Here is a 24,524-nt window from a genome sequence, read left to right as displayed (position 1 = left end):
GTACATGAAAAAGACAAGGGCAAAAGCATGTAGATGCTAAACTAAGAAGTCACTCCCCCAAGTCCCTGAAGGAGTTGCTTTTGCTACATGCGTCTTCCTGACTTCTGGTCCCGTGCTCTGACCACAACCCTTCACCACTAGACCACACTTCCCCAAATAAATAACTACTTCTGCATGTTGGGGATGGATTGTGTGTGGCAGCATTTACGTAGGCGGCCCAGACAGCAGCCTTTCACTTAATGCTGCAATAACGCCAAGTTAAACCATGTGCGCTGAATTCCAGAGATGTTGAACAAATGTTCAATGTGGGTCAGGTCTCTTAATTCAGGTGCTAGAGGCTGCAAAGTTGGAAAAGTCTCTCTCTGATAAGGAACAACTGCTGAGGAGAAATAAATTTGCTTGCAGTTTGGGTTAAAAATCAGATCTGGGATTCTACCCTCCTTTGCACTTTTGGATCTCCAAATAGGAGGAACTCAGCACATAGATCACAAACTACGTAAGTCTGGGTTTTGTATGCTCAGCCTTGAACAGAACATGGAACCGCTGCTCTGCTGGAAGGCAGCACTGTGCTCACAGAGGCACACGCACCTCTGTCTCAAAGTCACCCTGACCTTTGCAAATGGCCAAGGTAATTTCACATGTTGGTTCTGATTACTCTTTATTTTAAGGCTACATCAAGTGAGCTCGACATTAAAGATGTGATTTTACAGTCCTGAAATAGATACCAGGAGTAGACTGAGACGTGTGAGAGTATGTCAGAATGATCACAGGTTCAGACGTTAGAGGAAGCTTGTGATGGTATCATCTGATACGACTTGGCACGGAGCACTTGCTTCCCTAGATGCTCTGGCATGTCAGTCTTTGTCATGCTGTTTCGCAGAGGACAGAGGTTCCAGCTCCCATCTCTGTATTGCAGTCACTTCCTCGGATACCTGTCTTCATACCCCCTTCTCCATAGCACCCTGTTCTCAACTCTGTCAAACCAGGTACTGCTGCCCTGAAATTCTCTATGGACTTGTTGGTCTTCTCCAGGAGGCTGGGATCTCTCTGAGGGTAGGAATTTCAGTAAGTGCCAGCCCTGGCACCGGGCCGCCACAGGTGGCTCTCAATAGTTCTGTGTTCAATAAATAAATGAATGAATATATTCATGGATGGATTCATGGTCCTTTCCAGAGGATGATTTATTGTCTCTGACTCTCTGATCATAACGGTGCCAGGAAGGAAAAAGTTAAGCTGTTCAGAGGCGACATGTTTATCCAAGGACCCTTTTCCTTTTTTTATTGGCAGAGGCAGGATAAGTCACATATGAGATAAATCCTGGATATGAAATTTTGACACATCCTTTAGGTGTTGGCCTGAGCGGATTCAAGACTCTGGAGGGGAAGTAAATGAAACCATTCTAGGCTTTCTCTGAAGAGGCCCGAGATCCAGTTATGAATGGAATGCAAGGCCAGACCCAGGAATCCAAAGCTTGACCTACTTTGTCCAAAGCTAATTAGAGAGACATGGAGCTGCCTTCATAAACTTTTTGGAAAATTAAGTAATCAAAGATAGTGAACCAGCCTGACTAGATGATTTAAGAGAACCGAAGGCTGCAGAATTACTTTAGGATTCAGAGCAGCTCCAAGAAGTCTGTTTTATGTGTTTTTCCTTTTCTCTCCCATTTTTGAAGTGAGGAAAAATAAAGCGCCTAAATTCCCACCAACATAAACCAGTGACATAGAATGATGAAATTCTGTTTTCACCTCTGCCAGTGACAGGGAATGCAAAAATAGCAAGTGGCCCAGTTCCACGAATCCCCGCCTCCCTGCCCTCCCTGATCCCGCCGGGTTCGCATCTCTAAGAATGGAGGTTAGCGCACAACCGCGCGCGCGCGCGAGCCGCAGTCAGCCCACGGACCTGGCGGATGATGTCAGGCGGCGGGAGCGGCCGCAGCGGGCCGGGGAGGCCGAGGCCCCGGGGGAGCCAGGAGGGAGGGCGGCCTCGCCAGGACGACGGCGCACCCGGCCGCACGGCGTCGCCTGGAGACGGCCCTGGCGGCGCAGTGTTGCTGTAAACAGCAGCTTCCCTGTTACTATCTATAGCAGGATCGCCCGGCTCCGGGGTGCGGCGGCTGGAGGCAGGTCGGCTGTCCCACTCCCAGTTCATCCTGAAGGATCCGCCCCTGCCAATCCCGTCCGCCACCTCTTCAGGTGCCCACCGTGACCCCCAGGCCCGAAGAAGTGGGGGTGGGGCAGACAAAGGGGCTCTGCGGGAACCTACGGCTTCACCCCCTGGAGGTGGCCGGTCCTGGGAACGAGCCGGGGCAATGTGACCCGGCTGTCCTTTGCAGTGGAACCGGGAGGCTGGGGGCGTCTCGGGGCGCAAGGCACTCTTGAGCACCTTGCAGCTCCAAAGCCCCGTTTGCCGGGGCACGGAGCCGCACCTGAGTCCCAGCGCGGAGGACTCCCGCCTGGGCACTGCTGGGCAGAAAGGTCCTTTCGGAGACCCCAGTCCTTCCGGCTCCAAGCCTCGCTGGAAAATCACCCGATGCGGGCTCCCCGTAAGCCGAGTTTCCTGGGGGACTGAATCACCCCCACTTCCCCCCCCCCCGCCTCCTCGCCTCCGCCCCCCCAGACTTTCGGCCCCCCAAGAGCAAACTGACGACCTTGTCTACATAACACCCCATCCCTATCCCACGACCCAGGCCTCTTAGAACCAGGCAATTGAACCCTTCAGACATCCTTGCGTGGAGATTCTGCCTAATGTTTAATGTCTAGTGTCTCAGGGATCTGACAGTAACAGGAATATACCCATATATAACTGAGGGGGGAAAAAAGCGCCTTTCCCCTTAAAAACAACAAAATAAAAAACTAAAATCCTTAGCATCGAAGATGAAGTCGGTTATCCTTTTATTTTGGATTCCCCTACTTTTTGCTTCCCAACGCAGTAACAGCCCTAGTATTGCTCGAGCTTGGGGGCTTGAGGCAAGGGGGTGTACAGTTTGCACAGAATTTGTTAGAATTGGGAATGGGGGTAGAGGCGCCTGACTTCGCGGGCAGAGGCTTAAGCCCTCAGGCTGTATACCTGTTTCTCACCTTTCCCCTATGCTCAGAACTGTTCCTTGGTTATAGTATACCGGTAAAAAGGCGTCCCCACCCCACCCCCCTGCGGCGGGAACAAGGGTTCGCATAGAACCGGGACGAATGTTCTTTGCTCGTATTGTGCCTTTCCCGCCTCCCCTCCCCCGGCTGCAGCTCTCGCCTCCCCCCGCGCTGCACCCCAGTTGTTGGCTGCAGCCAGCAAGCAGTTCCCGTCAATCCCTCCTCCCTTTTCACAGGATGTCCATATTAGGACATCTGCGTCAGCAGGTTTCCACGGCCGGTCCCTGCGGTCGTGGGGGGAGCCATCCCTGCAGTCCCTCATTCTAGGGGGTTCTAAGGGACCCCTAACACCCAGATTGCTAAACAATAATAAAATAAGGAAACGCAACGAGACCGGGGACCGGAAAGGGAGCTGCGAGAGCGGCAGGGGCAACCGGGAGGCCGCAGAGATGTTTAGGCTCTTGCGCCACCCCTCCAGCGCGGCAATGGTTGCGCTGTGACGTCATTGACTCATTCATAAAATGCTGTTATAAAAGCGGTGGCTGCGGCTCCTCGTACTCCAACCGCATCTGCAGCGAGCAGCCGAAGAGTGGAGACAGAGCCAGCGGCGGCGGCGCAGCAAGAGAGCAGTGACCGCGCTCCCACCCAGCTCTGCCCCATAGCTGCTACCTGCCTCTGTCCCCCAGCCCTTCGCCCCGGCTTTGACCAACCGCGACCATGATGTTCTCAGGCTTCAATGCGGACTACGAGGCGTCCTCGTCCCGCTGTAGCAGCGCCTCCCCAGCCGGGGACAGTCTCTCTTACTACCACTCACCAGCCGACTCCTTCTCCAGCATGGGCTCTCCTGTCAATGCGCAGGTAAGGCTGGCTCCGCGCCACCGCGGGGACGGGGATTCGGGGTCACCGGGGAGGAGACACCGGACGGGAAGCTCAGTAAGATGAGTAGGGTACTCCTTTTGAGTCGGGGACTCCTTTTGGGCCGGGAGGGAGGCTGCCCCAGCCGGAGCAGCCTTATTTTGGGAGCTCCAGACTTGTTGGGAGCGCACACGCGCTTTTCAAAGTTAGAATTGGTTCTCCTTTCCCGCGGCAGGCTCATCCTGATCCGCCCCCGGCCCGCGCTCTCTGACTGGTCTCTGATACCAGCTGGGGCAAACTTGTCCCAAGCAAAGACTGGCTAACTAGAGCCTGACTCCTCCAGGGAGGCGGCAAAAAGCGGCAACCCCCCCGCCCCCTCCGCTCCCAGCCTGAAGCAGCGACAGGGAAGGAGGGCGCAGCAGGCGGGTGTGTAAGGCAGTTTCATTGATAAAAAGCGAGTTCATTCAGGAGACTCCGGAGCGGCGCCTGCGTCAGCGCAGACGTCAGGGATATTTATAACAAACCCCCTTTCAAGCAAGTGATGCTGAAGGGATAACGGGAACGCAGCAGCGGGATGTAGGAGAAAGGCACTGCACTGCGCCCTGGAATTCTTGGAGGAAAGGGGAAGACCTTTCATCCAGGATGAGGGGAATATAAAAAGACATGAGCAGTCCCCGTCAGGACCATTTCTCCTCCCTCTCTCTCTCTGCTGCATGCGGCACTGGGAAACTCACCTCACCTGCGTCCCGAACCTGCTCGCTCACGTCAGCTTCTCCTTTCTGTTTTGTTCTAGGACTTTTGCACGGATCTTGCGTCCTCCAGTGCCAACTTCATCCCAACTGTGACTGCCATCTCGACCAGCCCGGACCTGCAGTGGCTGGTGCAGCCCACTCTAGTGTCCTCGGTGGCCCCATCCCAGACCAGAGCCCCCCACCCCTATGGGGTCCCCGCCCCCTCGGCGGGGGCTTACTCCAGGGCCGGAGTCATGAAGACTGTGACAGGAAGCAGAGCTCAGAGCATTGGCAGGAGGGGCAAGGTGGAACAGGTGAGTCCTTCCGCACCCTCTCCGTGTTTTAGGGGTAGGGAGTGGGGGGCGGGATCTGCACTGGTGTAGACGGAGAGCAGAGAGCACAGTGGGTAGGGTGAAGTCGATGAAGGAACTGACTACACATCCTGAACGGGGAACTCTGGCTCCAAGCCCACTCCATCTGGAGTCAGGCTCTGATAGTCCCACGCGGACGAGTACCCTATTAGTTTCTTCCCTAAGAGGTCCCCATCTCATGCTTTTACACGGGGCTCTTCTTCATTCTCTTGCTGAGCATCTTATTTGAAATGCAAGTCACAGCCAGCCTGAAACCAGTTAGAAATGGCTTCGTAGACGAGGTGTCAGGAAGCAGGGAAGCTGCAGGAGCCAGCTTCACTGGGGCAGGTGAATGGAGCTCATGGCAGACGCTGTTACTGACTGTTGGTCTTTTTTCCTTCCAGTTGTCCCCAGAAGAAGAGGAGAAAAGGCGAATCCGAAGGGAAAGGAATAAGATGGCTGCAGCCAAATGCCGGAATCGGAGGAGGGAGCTGACTGACACACTCCAAGCGGTAGGTAGATTGCATGGGTTGCTCCTTTTCAAAACTTAAGGGGAAAGTTGGAGAATTGGGCATCAAGGGGCAGTGTCCTTGAGCAACACTGTGTCTCATGCGTTGCGTTATCCCTCCGTGTACAGGAGACAGACCAACTAGAGGACGAGAAGTCTGCTTTGCAGACCGAGATTGCCAACCTGCTGAAGGAGAAGGAAAAACTAGAGTTCATCCTGGCAGCTCACCGACCTGCCTGCAAGATCCCCGATGACCTGGGCTTCCCAGAAGAGATGTCTGTGGCTTCCCTTGATCTGAGTGGAGGCCTGCCTGAGGCTGCCACCCCTGAGTCCGAGGAGGCCTTCGCCTTGCCCCTCCTCAATGACCCTGAACTCAAGCCTGCAGTGGAGCCCATCAAAAACATGCGCAGCATGGAGCTGAAGGCTGAGCCCTTTGATGACTTCCTGTTCCCGGCATCGTCCAGGCCCAGCGGTTCTGAGACCTCCCGCTCTGTGCCAGACATGGACCTGTCTGGTTCCTTCTATGCAGCAGACTGGGAGCCCCTGCACGGTGGCTCCCTGGGGATGGGGCCTATGGCCACAGAGCTGGAGCCCCTGTGCACCCCGGTGGTCACCTGTACTCCCAGCTGCACTACTTACACGTCTTCCTTTGTCTTCACCTACCCCGAGGCTGACTCCTTCCCCAGCTGTGCGGCTGCCCACCGTAAGGGCAGCAGCAGCAATGAGCCCTCCTCTGATTCGCTCAGCTCACCCACGCTGCTGGCCCTGTGAGCAGGCAAGGAGGGGAGGCAGCAGGCACCCACCAGTGCCACTGTCCTGAGCTGGTGCATTACAGAGAGGAGAAACACATCTTCCCTCCAGGGTTTCCGCTGACCTAGGGAGGACCTTTTCTGTGCGTGAAACACACCAGGCTGTGGGCCTCAAAGGACTTGAAAGCATCCATGGGTGGACTCAAGTCTTTACCTCTTTCAGAGATGTAGCAAAACGCATGGAGTGTGTATTGTTCCCAGTGACACATCTGAGAGCTGGTAGTTAGTAGCATGTTGAGCCAGGCCTGGGTCTGTGTCTCTTTTTCTCTTTAGTCTTCTCATAGCATTAACTAATCTATTGGGTTCGTTATTGGAATTAACCTGGTGCTGGATATTTTCAAATTGTATCTAGTGCAGCTGATTTTAACAATAACTACTGTGTTCCTGGCAATAGTGTGTTCTGATTAGCAATGACCAATATTAAACTAAGAAAAAATATGACTTTATTTTCTAGTAGATAGAAGTAAATAGCTTATATCCATGTACTGTAGTTTTTCTTCAACATCAATGTTCATTGTAATGTTACTGATCATGCATTGTTGAGGTGGAATGATTGTTCTGACATTAACAGTTTTCCATGAAAACGTTTTATTGTGTTTTTAATTTATTTATTAAGATGGATTCTCAGATATTTATATTTTTATTTTATTTTTTTCTACCTTGAGGTCTTTTGACATGTGGAAAGTGAATTTGAATGAAAAATTTAAGCATTGTTTGCTTATTGTTCAAAGACATTGTCAATAAAAGCATTTAAGTTGAATGCGACCAACCTCGTGTCTTTTCATTTTGGAAGTTTGGTAAGATTCTGAAAGGTATCGGAGACCAGTTTTTCAAGAAGGGTAGCTTCTGGAGGGGGACACACCCCTTTGTTTGATCTCTTATCAAAGAGGAGAAGGAAACTCTAGAGCTGATGCTGGAATATGTTATGAATACTAGGAATCTTCACAGTGCACTACTACGATTCTCTACCTGTAATTCTGAGGGTGGAAACCTGCTCTGAGATAGCTTTTGTGAGTACATGTCTTCCTGCTTCTTTTTCTGTTTTGAAAGTCAAAGGGATGAATATTTAAATCTAGTTATGCTAATATTAAATTTAAATGTCTTGATGTTAAAGGTACCCTTTTCACAAATAAAATTCAGCTTTGCACAAACTACTTTGACTTTTTAATCCAACAACATCATGTGAAGGGTTACCTCCACTTTTAAGGTGAGCAAATTGAAGAATGGTTAGAATGCATGACTTTCTCAATGTCTCACTATTGGGATTGGAATCTTTCTCACTCATTATCCTATCGACGAGGCTGAATTACCTCTTAAAAATTTTTTTTTAAATGTTTTTATTGATTTCATAGAGAGGAAGGGAGAGGGAGAGAAGGATAGAAACATCAATGATGAGAAGCACCTGCCTCCTGCATGCCCCCTACTGGGGATTGAGCCTGCAATTGGGGCATGAGCCCTGACTGGGAATGAAACTGTGACATCCTGGTTCATGAGTCTATGCTCAACCACTGAGACACACAGGTCGGTCTGAACTCTCTCTTAATACCTGGTTTAAAAAAAAAAAAAGTTTTCATTTGGTTAGAACCTCCCTCCCCCTGCCCCGACCTTTTCCATCCTTAACTCTAACATACATTTATTTAGTTGGATTATTTTTCTTCTCAGAAAGAAAGGAGGTTGTTGCCCTACCCCTTAGTAATAAATATATTGTACTTTAAACATTTCTTTAACATCATATGCCTGCCATTTAGTTTACACTGGGGGAAGAAAAGTTGGCTCTGAGAATTGGAAAGCGATCTCAAACTGTACAAATAATGGTTGATCATTTGGTAAATAAAAAATTACATAACAGCTTAATGAGAAGTCAGCATGACTCTGAATAAGCTTTACCCTAGAAGTTTATCATCTTAAAGAAGAACATGACCTTTGTCTGGGACACCTCTGGTAATGGGGCACTTACACGCACAGGTACACATCACAAAGAAAGCAGGTGGTGCCCTTCCTCCCCTGTGCTCAGGTGTCCTGTCGGCACCAGCTTGGAAGCCAGAGACCATGTTTGCACACATGCTGGGTGCAGGGCAGCTTCGGTGCCAGCCTTCTAATGCTTTGGTGATAATGAAAATCACTGGGTGGTTACGGGTGTCACCCTCAGTCAAATTGAAAGTTTTAATTTAAAATGACAATTCCATTGAGGTTGATGTTCTTACCTGTCATCTTCCCGCTTTTTACATAATAATTGGCATTTAAAAGCAACTTGTGTTAGGCTCTTAAGAGCACTGATATATCACATACCACTTGCATAATATGTTTTCCTGTCTGGCAATAATAAAGGCTCCCTGTTTGCTGTTCAGAGGGTAAATTTTCTGTAGCCTTTAAATATGACCTAAACTAAATACAGAATTGCTATATTATAACTAACACCCAGTTCTGAAATAACAAGGTGATATACCCTGTAAGGACACCAGCTGGCTCCCTTACATGTACAATAATAACAACCCATGGAAGATTTCCCAGATGGATAAAGGAGGCTGGACCTCCAGCGCCGGACACTGAACTGCTCCTGGGGACCTGACTACTGGCCTCTGTAAGCCTCATGCTGACTATAAAGAGAGACCATTGCTTTCCATTTGACAGCCTTGACCTAGGCCTGGACACAGACCCTTTCTCTAGTTACCATAGCCCAGCTGAGACCAGGTTGCTGCATCAACAAGACTGCACTAAAAGTCCAGGGAGATCACCTGCACACAGTCTCTGTAACAGGCTTCTCAGAGGCGTATTATAGGGTCCCCCATACGGTTGACATTCCACCAAGCTCCCTGCCAACCCTCTTCATGGGATCAAGAGAAGAAAGGAATTCCCTCTCTTTCCAGCCAAAGGGCTCCTTCCAAATCTTCCTTTCCGTATTCAACAACTTCCATGGATGATAAGACACTGGGAATGTCAACTTCCTTTTGGGAAAGACTCTGCTCCCTACCCACAAGATGTCAACCTTACACCAGACGGCCTTACACCAGTCTCAAAAATACAACTATCCCAGGGCACCATCGTTCAACGCTGATACAAAATAAATAAATACATTAGCCGGGACAGGAATAAGGATTGGAAGGAGTCATTTCCTTATGGGGAGAAGGTCTGGTTTAGTTCACCAAATGCATCCTCATACTTGGTCCAGTGCCTGGCACAAAATACAGGATTAATGACTATTTGCCAGGTGGAGGAATGAATAAATTCTGCACTATTTCCACAAACAAATATATTCCTCAGATAGTCTCTAAATTCTCCTATTCCAGGCCCTATTATGATATTAAGCTATGGGGATTTCACAACTTTTATGTCTGGCTTCAGACACATACCCCACGTCTATCTTGGCTCCTGGAATTCCTTAACTGCCTCCCCTGGGTTACCTCTGCCAGTTCACTTCAAAGGGAATGCACAGCCATTGTGCTTCCAGCGCCAAATTAATTTTAGATGGAAAAAGGAGAGAAGAAACAAAACATTTATCTCTATATAATAGTGGATGGTAGAGTTTACATCGTCTTTGCATATCTCTGCATCTTATGTAATTATCAAAATTAAAGGGTAGCATTTAACAATTTGTTTTAATAACAGTAATTTTGTATCAACAGCAACTTTCCATGTGTGAGTGAAAGTAAATCAACTAGGCTATCTTTAATTAGTAGATAAAGAAGAGACAGAGGCAAAGGAAAAGTTTTCAGATGATTACTCTAAGGAAACCATCTGAAGTTTCAATGTATTTCAAACCAAAATAAATCGCCGAAACCGGTTTGGCTCAGTGGATAGAGCATCGGCCTGCGGACTGAAAGGTCCTGGGTTCGATTCCGGTCAAGGGCATGTACCTTGGTTGCGGGCACATCCTCAGTGGGGGGTGTGCAGGAGGCAGCTGATCGATGTTTCTCTCTCATCGATGTTTCTGGCTTTCTGTCCCTCTCCCTTCCTCTCTGTGAAATATCAATAAAATATATTTAAAAATAAAAAAAAAATAAATCTAAAACAAAACAAAAAATCAATCCTTAACTGTTTGAGACTTCCCCCAAACACAGAATAATCAAATTCCTCAAAACAACAACAACAACAACAACACAAAGGAGATATAAACATCACTTGAATGCTAAATATCAGAGCACTTTAAGCTGTGCAGTTTTGCCATAAACATTAAGGAGCCAATTCTTTTTTTTCTTTAAGATATTTTTATTTATTTTAGAGAGGAAGGGAGAGGAAGAGAGATATAGAAACATCAATGATGAGAGAAAATCATTGTTGGCTGCCTCCTGCACACCCCACACTGGGGATCAAGTCTCAAGTCCGCAACCATGGGCATGTGCCCTGACCAGGAATCAAACTATGACCTCCTGGTTCACAGGTCAATGCTCAACTACTGAGCCATACCAGCTGGGCAAGAAGCCAATTCTTGACTCCTCTCTAACTCCATCTCCTGTCCTTCTCCCCTACAAGCACTCTGCTCACGGTCTTCCTTCCATTCCTGACACATACTTGTTCCTGTTGCAGGGCCTTTGCACTTGCTGTCCCTGGGCCTCTTTTCCTGGGGTTAGCTCCTTTCTATCATTCAGGACTCAGCTCAAAGGACATCCCTTCCAAGAGGGCTACCCAAGTCACTCTATCTAGAGTAACTTTCCAGCTCATTCTATCCAGAGAAACTTGAGTACACACATAGTCTCCATGACTCTCTATCACACTATCCTGCTTTGTTTTTTCACAGCCCATATCATGTCTGTAACACTTAATTTTATGTTTTCTTTTCCTTTCGAAACAAATTTTAAATGAAGAATGGATGTGTATTTAAATATAGGTATGTTCACCTTCAAGAAACAAACATGTTTTTCACTCTTATTGATATAAAATTTTCAGACCACACTAATTTGAGTTCACTGACTTTTAGCAACTGGTGTGTGAAATTATAAAACTTACAATGTAGTGTGCAAGGCAATAGAACAATAAGGGTTAGCTGCTATCACTATCATTATCAATATCAATGTCATTACTACCATAATCATCATTTACCAAGAATATGCCCAGACCTGAAGAAAAGCAGGTGGGAATAAAGTGTATTGACACCTGATGAGTGAGTTCAAAGTCCCTCAGGGGTGCTGACTGGATAGATTTCCACTTCCTTTGCACAAAGGAGAAAGCCCCAGAAGCTTAGCTGCAATGCAAGTCATTTCAATGGTTCCCCACTCCCACTCATGGACTAAACTAAGCTGCCTCTCCTTTGCCCAGGAAGCATTGTTCAGAGTACAAAAGGGCAGAAAGGGCTCTGACCATTGTTCCAAAGAGGCTGCCTGGCCCAATGGCCATCCGCTCTTCTGAATTAATAAGCCTTTTTTTTTTTTTTAAACTTACAGCTCACACCGATATGGTGCTTGGGTGTGGTTCAATCAGTTGATTCGGATAAGAATGCAGAGGGGCTTGATTATTGGTTATATTGGAAGCAGGCCCCTAGGAAGGGAGCCTGTTTAAGGATGGAGCAAAAGCCCCTACCTTGATCATAAAGGTAGATGGTTCAGGCCTCAGTTGCTGCCGTATTTACATTGGGGAGCAAGCAATTTGTGGTCAGATCTACAGAAGCAATGATTCTTTTCAGTCTTTTTAGTCAATCATGAAACTGTCATCACAGCTAAACTTAACAAAACAAGATGAGTAATTAACCTGGATTTGAGGAATTGGATCCAATATAGCACAGACTCAGCTTGGGATCTTGGCTCCTTGATGGGAAACCTTAGTTTCCCCATCTGTAAAGGGATCATAATTCTATCTACCTCTTGGGGCTGTTGTGAGCATTAAAGAAGCTAGTAGTACAGAGTGCTAAATTACAGTGCCTGGGCACACAAAAGCATTATAAAAGTGTTAGCTATTATGTATTATCTTTATAATTTAGGGGGGTGTGGGTTTCAGGGGAGAAAATATATACCTCTGGAACAAGCATGGGCTTCATTTCATTCAATGAAAGTTTCTGGGTGGCTACCATATATCAGGTGCCGAATATAGATGCGAGGAAGGCACAGCCCTGTGCTCAAAGAGTTCATGGTCTATGAGGGAGAAAGTCACATAAACATATTCATTATAATACACTGTAACAATGAAAATTAACACGAGGTGCAGGTTTTGCAGGAGGGAGTGGATGAACTCTACTTTAGGGAGCCTCTGAGAAGGGACCTCTGAGCTGGGCTTCAAAGGTGAATGGAGTTTGCTAGATGAGCAAGTGAGAGGTGGAGGGATTCCGGAAAGCAGAGGGAAAGCACTCTAAAGACTCATAAAACAATGCCCTTGGTTTTGCTGGGCTATAAACTGTGGGGGTGGGGGAGGAGAAGGTGGGGGATGTAAATTAAAGAGCACCCCATAAGTACATCTGATTGCATTTGCATCAATATTGCAGCATCAAAGTGGAGGGGGCTGGAGATAGGTCAAGAAGAGATAGCTGTGGCCAGATCATGCAAAGCCTGGTATTTACTTAGTTCAGTTGTGTGTAGGCTGAACCAAGGCAGTGGCGGTGGGAATGTAGAGGGAACAAGCGGTAATTAGGGGGTAGCACTGTCTGGACTTGGTGATTGAGTAGATGTGGGAGGTGAGGGTGAGGGAGGAATTCAAACTCACTCCCAGGTTTACCATGCTTGACACACAAGGAGGCTTGTGGTTTCACCAATGGCTTTGTGACCATAGGAAGAAGAGCAGGTTTGGGAGATAAGACGGTAAGTTCTGGGTTGGACATGTTGAGTTAGCGATACCTATGGAATTTCTTGGGGGTGCGGGGTAGGGGATGTAGGCAGTTGGAATTATACAATAGAGGTTCTATGATGTGAATTTAGAGAGTGTCTGGAGGCATGTGATTGGAATAGAACCTGGAGCCCTAGAATATGATATTGATAATGGCTAACATTTTACATGTGTGCTTGCTCTGTGCCAGACTGAGCTATGCACTTCACAGCCAGTGCTAAATCAGGGACCATAGTCTCTGTTAACCATTTCACTTCTGGCAACTGGCACATAATGGGTGTGCAATACTTTTTGTTGAATGGATGCTCTCATTTAGTCCTCACAACAATCCTGTGAGGCAGATATTATTAGGATCCTCATTCTGTAGATAGGAAAATGATCTAGGAAAGGTTAAATAAATTAACCAACGTCACACAATTGATAAATAGAAGATTTGAGGTTTGAAATCAGCTCTTTGAGACTCTAAAGTCCAAAGTGCTTAACTGCTCTGCTAGAATGTTCAAATCTGCCCCTAAATATGTTCTTATGTGACGTAGGGTAAGACTCTAAGCCCTCTGAGACTGTTTCCTCAGTCTACCAAGTCAGGAGTGGGGCCCAGCTGGTGTGGCTCAGTGATCAAGCGTCGATCTATGAACCAGGAAGTTACGGTTTGATTCCTGGTTAGGGCACATGCCCAGGTTGCAGGCTTGATCCCCAGTGTGGGGTGTACAGGGGGCAGCCAATCAATGATTCTCTCCCATCATTGATGTTTCTATGTCTCTCTCCCTCTCCCTTCTTCTTTGAAATCAATAAAAATATATATATATATATTTAAATCAGGAGTGTGTTTCAAAAATCTCAAAACTCCCTTTCCAGCTTTAAAACTCTGACAATATCTGATGACTTACGAGGAAAGACACTGAAGGGCCCACAGCACATCACTTAGGGTGGAAGGCCTGAGCAGTGTATGGGGTGCTGCAGTGGTATGCCAAGTGCCAGGAGGCGGGAGCCGTCTGTCCCATGTGCAGGCAAAGAGGATGGATTCGTGTTGTATTTCTGTTTAACAAATTACCACACACTGAGCAGCTTCATTGTCTCACAGTCTCTGTGGGTCGATCCTCTGTTCAAGGTCTCACAAGGCTGCAATCAAGGTGCTAGCCGAACTGCGTTCTCAGCTAGATGCTTGAACGGGACAGAGTCTGCTTCTGAGCTCATTCTGGTTGTTGACAGACTTTATGTCCTTGTATAAGGAAGGGCCTCTTTTTTATTTCTTAAATTTTTTTTGTGTGTGTGTTAATTCTCACCCAAGGATATTTTTTCTATTGGTTTTTAGAGAGAGTGGGAGAAATTCCTGGGAGGAATGCAGAGGGGAGGAGAGAGGAAGACTGAGAGATATTGAATGACTCCCCCTCGTGCCCCAACCAGGACCAGGGATGGGATCTGCAACCCAGGTACGTGCTCCTGACTGGAAATCGAACCCAAGACTCTTAGGTGCTCAGGTTTGATGATTCAACCACTGAGCCACACAAAGGCATGGACACCAGGAGGCAGGAATTACTGGGGGTCACCCTAGGGTTGGTCATCCACAAGGGGTCACAACACCTGCTGAGAATTTAAACGTAGTAGTAAAACACCATAAACTGGCAATTCTAGATGTTGTCAGTGACAAAACCCTTCTGAAAAAAATCTTGTTTTACGTTCTAAACAGTTGCTGGGATTACTGTTGAACTTTCATGATGTATATGTAAGCTTCATTTAAAAATTACTTACCATTTATAGCAATGTATTCTACATGGAAGTAAACTCCCAGTTACACGAACAGCTGGTTCCCAGCACACGGACTTCGCTATATGCCTTCACTTTAAAAGTCTGTGATGGTTCAGAATCGCTGTGATCACTTTGAGTGCAGTGTCTGACTCTGGTAGCACACAACACTGTGTTTAAACAGCAGATCTGAAGTGAAGACAGCACAGTGACCTGAAAGACAAAGAAACGAAGGATGAGGTACTTAAGTTCTGTTAGTCTATGTACCATTTGGAGTTTTTGTGTTTCAAATTTAAAACCACGAAGCAGTGCAAACGGAGACAAGCAATGTTTTTATTTGGTAAGAGCCCATTTCAGTTAATACACGAAATATTTTATGAAATTGTAATACTAACTTTAGAATGGGAAGTTCTTTTAAAATTGTTCATTGTAAGACTAAAAAATGTGTCAGACAGAACTACACACACATCTATATTAATGCATTAATATAACGCTAGCAGGTAAGTCCTGCTATTCTCCTTATTTTCTAGATAAACAAGTTTGGGGGCACAGGATTGTCATCTGCTCAAGATCATCGAACTAGAGTGGCAGAGCTAGAGTTGAAGTCCGGGTACTGTGGCTCCAAAGCCTGACTTCTTAGCCACTAGTAAGAAAAAAACAAGGCAAAACCAATATCCCCAACAACCTTGGAGGCCAATGGAAGCTCTTCAAAAACAAAACAAAAACAAAAACACAAAACAGAAACCAGGCAGGCTTTCCATCCAGGAGCGCTCCTTTCTATTCCTGACCTGTCCCTGCCGGATCCTGGGTTGAGGGCGAGCTGACTCCCCGGGACCTCCCAGAAGGGGTGCTTCCCCCGGCGTCCCCTTCCCCGCCCTCTCAGCACCCTAGTCTGCCGGGCCCAGGTTTCTCCCGGCCCTCCCAGCTTCTGGCCCTTTGCTCCAGGCCAGGTCGCCGGGTCAGGTGGCGTCAGGAGCTCCCTAATCCTCTATTTACTGTTTGGTTTCCATGGTGACACGTAGGCGCCGTCAGCGCCTCCCGTCACCGGCACCGCCGCGCGGCCCCCACCCGGCGCCGTGACGTCTGCCCGCCGCTTCCGCTCTGCCCTTATTTGGCGCCGCCATCGTGCCGCCCAACGGGTGGAGGCTGGGAACCCGACTCCCGCCCCGCCCCGCCCCGGTGCCGGACACGCCCCCGTGGCGTGCTGACATTGGCTCAGTGCCACGTGCCCCCTCGCCCTCCCGGGACCCCGGGGTCGCTGAGGGACCCGGGAGAGGACGCGGGTGGCGGGTGGATGCACTCTGAGGCCTCTAACAGTCCTTGATCTGTGAGGCCGCACTCAAGAGTTGGGACTGTCTCGAATGATCCGGTGGGTGAGCCGGGATCACGGTTTTCTCACTCGGTGCCCAGAAATCTTGGAAACAGCCACCCCTCGCCTAACTCTGTTTTACATTTTGTAGGCTTGAACTTCAGATTCTCGCCCAGGGCGCAGTGGGAAGCTTTGAAGACCGAGGTTTGGGGATCACTGCTGCCCCTCGAGGGATAAGTGACCTTGGAAAGGTCGTTTCCCTTTCCCCGGCTTGGTAAAATGGACTGTGGGGGTGGCGTGGGGTGGGGCCTTACTGGTTACAGCAGGATGGTCAGACTTGTCCGGGGAGATCGTCTGTCACCTTCTAACTACCCCCCCATGACATAATTGGAATGTCAGTGAAGTTCTTTGAGGACCCCTACAATTCTGACCCCATAGTAACCGGATTTGTGTGTCTCTCTGCGTCTTGCTCCTATTAGGCGCTTAATTAATTTTAGTTAACTGATTACTGAATTAACCACAGGCAAATTACCTTCGGATTTCACCTTCATAATAAATCCGGACCCCCGCAATTCCTTTTACAGGCGGAAGGAGGAATATTGCGATGATTAATAATCGTGCAGCAAGGTTGCTGATGTAAAGCGATTTGCAGGGCTAAAGGGCAATAAGCATCCCTGGGAGGAATCCAGCGAGATTCCAGAAGAGTCTGAGGGAACCGTGGGTGTGTGCCGCGGGGCCCGAGAGGGCGGGGGGAGGGCGGGAAGTGTCGCAGTGGCCACTGCGGGAGCTCCCCCCTCCCGCTGGGGAGCCCGCTTCGGGGTTGGAATGAACTCTTCAAGCTGCTCAGTCGTGTGCCCCCCTTCCCTCACATCCTCAGTTCTTATGGCCAAAGGAATGTGTTTTTCAGAAGTTCAGAGCTGACACCCCCATCAGAGGTTATTCTCTATTTCAGCCTTTCTGCTTCACAAATGGGGAGACTAAGGATCAGAGAAGTTGGTTCACCCATCCAAACACGCATAGTTGAAAAGACAGATAAAAGCCAGGAGTATTTATTTATTTAGTCATTAAAGCTGGGGACAGGGAAACAAGGTAGGGCTTAGGATAGAAGAAGCAACAGGGGAGAGCCTGGATGGGGCTGCTTTGGCTCTAGAAATGTTATAGGAAAGAAATGTTATCGGTGGGACTGCTGACAGCTCACTGGCGAGTCAGAGAAAAGGGAGCTGGGAGACAGGTTCGGGGCTTAGCCCAGGACAGCTCCCACTGTCCATTGCTCCCCTGGTTGCAAACCTCATGGGGCCCTTAGAATTTAGGAGATACTTGCGTGGGTGGGGGTGGGGGTGGGGGAGGGGGTGGGGGAGGGGGGAAGGCAAAGACTTGAGCGTGCTTTCTGGAGGGAGAGTGCAAGAAAAGCCAGGATTTCTGACTTCAAACTAGTGTCCCACCTCACCTTGGTGCTTCTTACCTCTGTGTTTCTGTGGCTTCAGGACCCTCCTGCCTGGCTGAGCTGGTGGGGTGTGTAGTAAAAATAAGTACTGACTTCAGGGCTCCTTTAGGCACTTTTGCTGCCCTACACGGCCCACAGCATAACACCAGGACTTGGGGTGACGGCCAGGAGGTGTATACTCCCAAAGCTACAAGCATTCCTCCTTACAGAGGCTGGAATGGGCCACCTTTATCCAGAGACTCTTAGCTGTCCCGACATCAGTCTTAGACAGCAGCTGGTCATTTTTCACAGTTACCCAAGTCTGGCATTAATTTTTTCTCAGCCAAGACATCAGCAGAGGGCATGCGTAGTCCGAACCCATGGAAATCCCATTTCTTATCTTTGGAAGATTTTTTTTTTTTTTTTTTTTTTATGGTACATAATGGTTAGAGCCTTTGGGGCAATGCCTCTATTGTCTCTCTCTTCCCGTTTGGTCTCACTCAACTTCCTCTTACAGCCTATATTCTCTTTCTTGCCTAACTTTTAGGCTGAATATGAAGACAGCTCAGACTGAAAAGACTGGTGTCTGCTGCTGCCTCGGGCCATCCCAACTGGCTGTTTTGAGGAGGGGTCTGGGATCCTCCACCTTCCTCTGATTCTAACTTGAAGCTAAAACAGCAGAAGCAGCAGCTCTGCCCCCTGGTGGACATGTGAGGCAGAGCGCCTCGAATTTCAGAAGCCGCATCTTGGCGGTGCAGGTTGGGGGAAAAGATTTTCTTTGTTTACTCTTGGAAACAGCAAGACTTGGCAGAAAATAATTCTCTCTCTCTCTCTCATTTGTTATGATCTGGTCGATTTCAACGCAGAAAACACTTCTGTTTTTTCCCCTCCTTGTCTGGACTGCTTTTTTCCTTCCTGCTAGCCAAACCCTGCCCCCCGCCCCTTCAAATTCTATTTCAAATTCCACCTCCTTCACAATTTTCCTGACTCTCCTCTCCTGTGTATCTTTTGAAATACAATTGTACACAGACCCAGCACACAACTCACTCTTATATGCTGTTTCTACTGTTATTTCCTCGAAGCCTGGGGCCATGTCTTATGTATCTTTTGTGTTCACAGTGCCCAGCACAGGGCTGGGGACAAAAACTGCTCTCAATAAGCTGATTAATTGCTTAATTAATGGGCTAATTTCTACAAAAGCAGCTCGAGGCCCTGGCTCCAGTAAACCTTCCAGAACTCTAAGTTCTTTGGGGGAATCTAGATAGTGATCTAATCAAGTATAGCCTTGCACAATCAGTAGTTTCACAAAGCAGTTTCACAAGGGAACACCACCACCACCACCCAGGGAGGGATGAGGAAGTTGGAGTGGACTCTCAGAGGAATGAGGAGGAAAGTGGCGACATGGGGAAGTCACAGGATGAAAAATTAGGAAAGGGAGCCTCTGCTCCAGGGATCAGAGAGGCAGTACAGGCTCTGGAGCCAGTTTTATATCCAGATGCTACCACTTGCTGTGTGGACTTGGGCAAGTTTCCTTTCCTGTGCCTCAGTCTTCTCATCTGTAAACACAAATACCCATCTCATAGTGATATGATGAGGGAAAATTGGGCTGATATTCGCAAAGTGCCAGAATAGTGCCTGGCACATAGTAAGTGCCATATAACAGTTTGTAAATGAATTTTTCAGCTTAGCTGTCATGTAAATGGAATAGGGGGACGTTATATGATTTCTCAGTTCTCTTCTGCACTGACCTTCCAGGGCAGTGCATGAGCTTTGGGGTCAGTCAGGTCTGGGTTGGCTCTTGTCTCTGTTAGCAGTTATGTGACCTTGGGCAGATCACTCTGCTTCTTGGAACCTCAATTTTCTTATCTGAGAAGTGGGGATAATTGTGTCTCCCTAAAAAGACTGTTGTGTGCATTACATTGCTTATAAATGCCTGGTATAGAAGGAGCTTAATAAACAGCAGCTATAGCCAGACCGGCATGGCTTGGTGGTTGAGCATCGACATATGAAACAGGAGGTCAGGGTTTGATTCACACGCTCAGGTTGCAGGCTTGATCCCCAGTGTGGGGCATGCAGGAGGCAGCTGATCAATGATTCTCTCTCATCATTGATGTTTCTCTCTCTCTCCCTCTCCCTTTCTCTCTGAAATCAGTAAAAATATATTTAAAAAATAAACAGAAGCTATAGTTATCAATGAGAAGAGCCACATATAAAGGAGAATAGGATCTTTAAAATCTTTCATGTTTCAAGAAAGATTGAATGTATTGAATAGCAATGAGACCAATTCTAGTCACAAAGCTTCAGAGTAGGAGGGCAGGCCCTGGGTCTGGGCTTTGACGAGATATCATGGCATCTGAAGAAACCAGAAATGGTTTGACTTGCACATTAGTTCTAGGAACATTTTCTGCTCAAGGGCTGCACTGAGGGTGTGGACCCAGTGGGGCTGGTGCCAGCAGCTATAGGCCCTTCCTTCTCTCTTTCCCAGGATGGGGGACGTTAGTAGGAGAGGGTGTGGGCAGGGTGGGCCTTGGAAACCTGTTGTTGAGTGCGTGCGTGCGTGCGTGTGTGTGTGTGTGTGTGTGTGTATAAATGGTCCTGAGACATCCTTCCCTGGGAGTTGGACTCCCAGGCCTTGTGAGGCCTCCTTCATAGCAGAACCTGCCTGCACAGCTGCTCAGAGCTGCCATTCCCAGCCCTGATGGAGGGCACCCCAGCTTGATTGCCAGTGATTATCCAATGGGTGAGGGGAAGGAGGGTATGACAGTCTTAAAGCCAAATTAACTGCCTTCAGCGGCATGTGTGGAAAAGTACTGAATGGAATATGCAAATGCTCTATGGAGTCCTTTGAGTTCTTTGTGAAGGGGAAGGAGGGTTGCAAAACCCAAGAACAGGGTGTTGCAATCCCAAGCATGTTGGGAATCACTTTTATGGTCCTTCCACTTGACAGCTCTTGTCCCCTGTGACCCACGAGGAGTTGTTTGCTCCCTGCAGGTCAGGATCTGCACTAAGTTGTTGATCAGGGATTCCAAAACCTGGACTCATCTACCTGAGGAGCTGTTTGGGGGTCACAGAGGACTCTAGAACCCTCATTCTAAACACGTGTTTTCAGCACCTAGAACCGAACTTAAGGGTAGAATCATGGCTTAAAAAGAATCATGAAGGTGCTAATATTGGTTGTCTCTGTGGAGGAGGGAATGTGTTTTTATTTTCTCTTTGTTTGTTGTACTTTCTGATTTTTTTGGGCAAATGCATATTGCTTTTTAATAAGAAAAAATACTTTTAAAATGTTCCCAGCAGAGTAGTACAGTGTGCAGTCCCTGGTACCAATGGGAAGGTAGCATTGGCTCAACCAGTTTCTAGCTACGTAATCTTGCAGAAACTGCTCTCTACACAGTTTCCTCAACTGTAAAACTGGCATGATAGTAGTAATCCAATAAGATTGTTGTGAGGATTGGATGAAAAAATTTATCAAGTGGTGTCTGACACAGCACACGATAAGCCCTTAGTAAATGATGCTTGCTTCTGATTTATGGATTGTCTTTTTCCAGGGAAGATGTCTTAAAATTGAGGTCTGGTTGCCTGGGAAAGTTGGGGAGGGGGGTACCTGGAGCAGGTTTAAATGGTGAATGGGAAAGACTCTAGCTGGAGAGTGGCAGGAAGAAGAGGACAAGTAACAAAGAAGGGGCTGATGGTGGGTAGGGTGAGGCAAGGTTAGCAAAGGAGAGAGTGGGCTGCGGGGGAGAACAGGAACTCAGTGGACAGGGGCTAGATGTTCATGGGGTCATTTGGAGCAGGGACCCCAGGAAACAGCATGTGCCGGTTGCTTTGTAAGATCTGAGGTGGAGCCTGTGTCCTCTGGTCCCTGGCCCTCTCCAGGCTGCGTTCTGCCTTCCTCTCAGCGTCATGTTGCATCACTCGATGCCAATCTTCTTTCAGTTCCTTGAACGTGCCATGTTTCTCCCTGTTGCCTGACCTTTGTACATACAGTTTTCCCTGCCAGGAACTTCTACTCTTTTTCTGGCTAACTCCTATTCACCCTTCAGATCTCAAGCTTAAAGCTCAATTCTTTACAGAGGCCTTCCCTGACCATTCGGTATAACCCAGCCCCCTGCTTCCTGTTCCTCTCTCATGGCCCTCTGCACCCACATATCAGTGCCAGGGTTGGTAGTTGTGTGTGTTTGTGATTATGCACCCTTTGGTGTCCCTCCTAGGCTGAACGCTCCATGGCAGCAGGACAAGCACCTTTTAATTTGCTCACTATTGTATCCTTGATGGCCAGCACATAGTAGACACTCAATAAACATTTATTGAAATGGCAGAAGAGAAGAATAAGCCACTTCATTTGTGACATGTAAAATGCATTTACACTTCTCCTCTGGCTTAATTCCATCTTGATTGATGCTGGCTGATTGGTTGAAGGAACAGGAGATTTGGGGACTGTGAGGGATGCCTTAGCCAGCTCCTCTCCCACCACCCCCTTTCTCCTGAGGAAGCAGGCTTCCCTTTCTAAAACTAAAAACTTTAAGTCAGTGTTTCTCAAACTTTATATATATACAGTATGCACACACACACACACACACACACACAGTATATGTAAATTACTTGGGGGATATTCTTGACATGAAAATTCTGATTCTGGAGGTCTAGAGTATGGGCCAAGATTCTGCATCTCTAACAAGCACCTGGCGATTCCCATGCTGTTGGACCATTCTGAGCGCCAAGATGATCAAACTAGTCTCTTCCTCACCTTCAGGCCACTGTGATCCCCACGCTTAAGGCTGAGTCGCTGTGCCCTCTGTCGGCCACTGAGGGGCATGACAGTCGATCAAGTAGATAAAAGACAGCATGCATGACTTTTAAATTAAAACACACAATTCTTGGGGAACAAGATCTACTAAAAGATTATGACAGTGTTAGAAAGTGTACCTTTGACTCTGTAAGGGATCTCGGCCATACTGAGACAAAAGGAACTCCCCAAACTGAAGGATGTTAGGGTTGGGAGGAGCCTTTACACACATCTAGTCAGTAATTTCCTTGTTCTTTTGCTGCTGTTTGCCCTCTCTCCCTTTTTATTTTTTATTTTATTTTCCCCCCCTCTTTTTATTTTTTAAATAGCAGAGGACTTTCTTCATTATCATAACTTTCATGGGCCGTAAGCACTTTGGCCTTTGTGTGCCCCTTCCTCTATAAAAATTATATTTTATTGCATTGGCAAAAAGGTGAGTATATTAAAATCTACATAAAGTCATTTTTTGACATAAAATATATTTTCTTGTAATTTAAAAAAGAAATTAAAACATGTCCATCGGTTCCTAAAAATACTGTGGGCTAAATTTATATCAGCCCTGTTTTCCACCTGGTGGCCGGGTTTTATCTCCCTACACATGTCTAATGCTGTACTAGATGCCTTGAGGGCTGTATTGCTTTTTTAAAAAAAATATTTTTATTGATTTCAGATTGAGAGAGAGAGAGAGAGAACCATTGATCGGCTTCCTCCTACACACCCCTCACTGGAGATCGAGCCTGCAACCAGGCATGTGCCCGGACCAGGAATCGAACCATGACCTCTCCTGGTTCATAGGTTGAGGCTCAACCACTGAGCCACATCGGCTGGGCCTGTATTGCTTTTTAAGCAAGAGACCAAATTGAACATGTTAAACAATGTAGACATATAAGGTGCTGAGGGCTTACTCTGTGCCAAGTGCTTTAAACACATCTTTTAAGTTTCAGAACAGCCTCTTTAGGTAGGAATTACTACCATGTTGTCTCCATGAGAAAATCAGAGTTGAGGGGACATCACTTTCCTCCCATCACAGGACTAGCAGGTGGCAGATCCGAGATTTGAACCCCAAGGGTTCAGTCTGATCTCCTCCGAAGGCCATGTCCCTGATGTCACAGAATATACAATGAGGTGCCTGCCTGGATATACATCCCCAAATGCAAGTGAGGGGATCTGGGCTGCCAGAGGGCAAGATGTCAGGGAGAGCTGGAGGGTCTCAGGGAAGAGGGAGACCAGAGGCGGGCTTTGAAAGAACAGTGACTGCATAGATGACTTGGGAGGAAGGGCATTTGGGGCCACAAACGTGTGGAGGTGGGTTCTGTGGTTTAGGGGACCACGGAGAGACTCCCCAAGCTGGAGGGAACTCAAGGTTAGGAAAGAGAGGGCGACGAGGCAGGGGGTGGCTATGGAGGGTGAGAAATTTGGGCCCAATTTAATGTTTGATGAGAGGTTCTTTGTTTCCTTGAGTCCTAAGACCCAGTCCTGAATGATCAATAACAGCAATGTTTTATCCAAGTCTCAGTTTTATATCTATCCAACGGGAGTTATACTAGTAAAGCTGGCCCTACACTCTCAGGGATGTCAGGAAGTTCAAGGGACTGTCAGCCTCTTAGGGGTAGGGAGCCTGTGTCAGAGGGCAGGCTGTACCCTAGGGCCTGTGTGCTCACTACATACACATTTGATGAAGGAATGGACATCATATTCTACAAATCCCTTTAAAAGCTGCAGCACGGCTGGAGAAAGCACCCCAAGCCAAAAGAGGGCGCTCTTCAGTGACACAAGGTTTTGTACGAGGAACCATGGGGATCTCTGCAGCACTGTGGATTGAGAATTTGCATCCCTGGATTCTCCTTTAAGCTTTAGGATTTAGGAGGCCAAGACATTTAATCCTAAATTCTTATATCTAAATCTACCTTAACTCTTGTTTCCTAACTAGAAATATAGTTCATTCCTTCTATTTCATGGTCTCTTAATGTTTTAGATACTTAATACAGATGTAATTAATTTTATTTTTTGGGGTGTGTGTGTAAGACAGCAACCAACTTATCATATCTCATGAGTTTGTGGGTCAGGAATTAAGAGAGGAATTGGCTGGGGAATTCTGCCCAGTTTGGCCAAGACTGGTGTCCTCCTTGGTATTCCGCTGCGGGTGGGTTGGTCCCAAGGGTTTCACTCGGGTGACACAG

At 47.5% G+C, this 24,524-nt stretch overlaps 1 protein-coding gene across 1 annotated transcript; it reads left to right on the top strand.

The window, feature by feature from the left end:
• The first annotated feature begins 3,641 nt into the window (after positions 1 to 3,641).
• On the top strand, positions 3,642 to 7,484 carry FOS (Fos proto-oncogene, AP-1 transcription factor subunit). The gene is made up of 4 exons (XM_080677992.1): positions 3,642 to 3,941; positions 4,732 to 4,983; positions 5,424 to 5,531; positions 5,657 to 7,484. The coding sequence occupies exons 1-4, from the start codon at positions 3,801 to 3,803 to the stop codon at positions 6,296 to 6,298; spliced, it is 1,143 nt and encodes a 380-aa protein (XP_080534118.1). The 5' UTR covers positions 3,642 to 3,800; the 3' UTR covers positions 6,299 to 7,484.
• Positions 7,485 to 24,524: the final 17,040 nt, after the last annotated feature.

Source organism: Plecotus auritus (genome assembly GCF_963455305.1).
Source record: "Plecotus auritus genome assembly, chromosome: 1".
Classification (NCBI taxonomy): Eukaryota; Metazoa; Chordata; class Mammalia; order Chiroptera; family Vespertilionidae; genus Plecotus; species Plecotus auritus.
The sequence above is the reverse complement of the archived record's forward strand: the minus strand, read 5'-3'. Positions and strand labels throughout refer to the sequence as shown.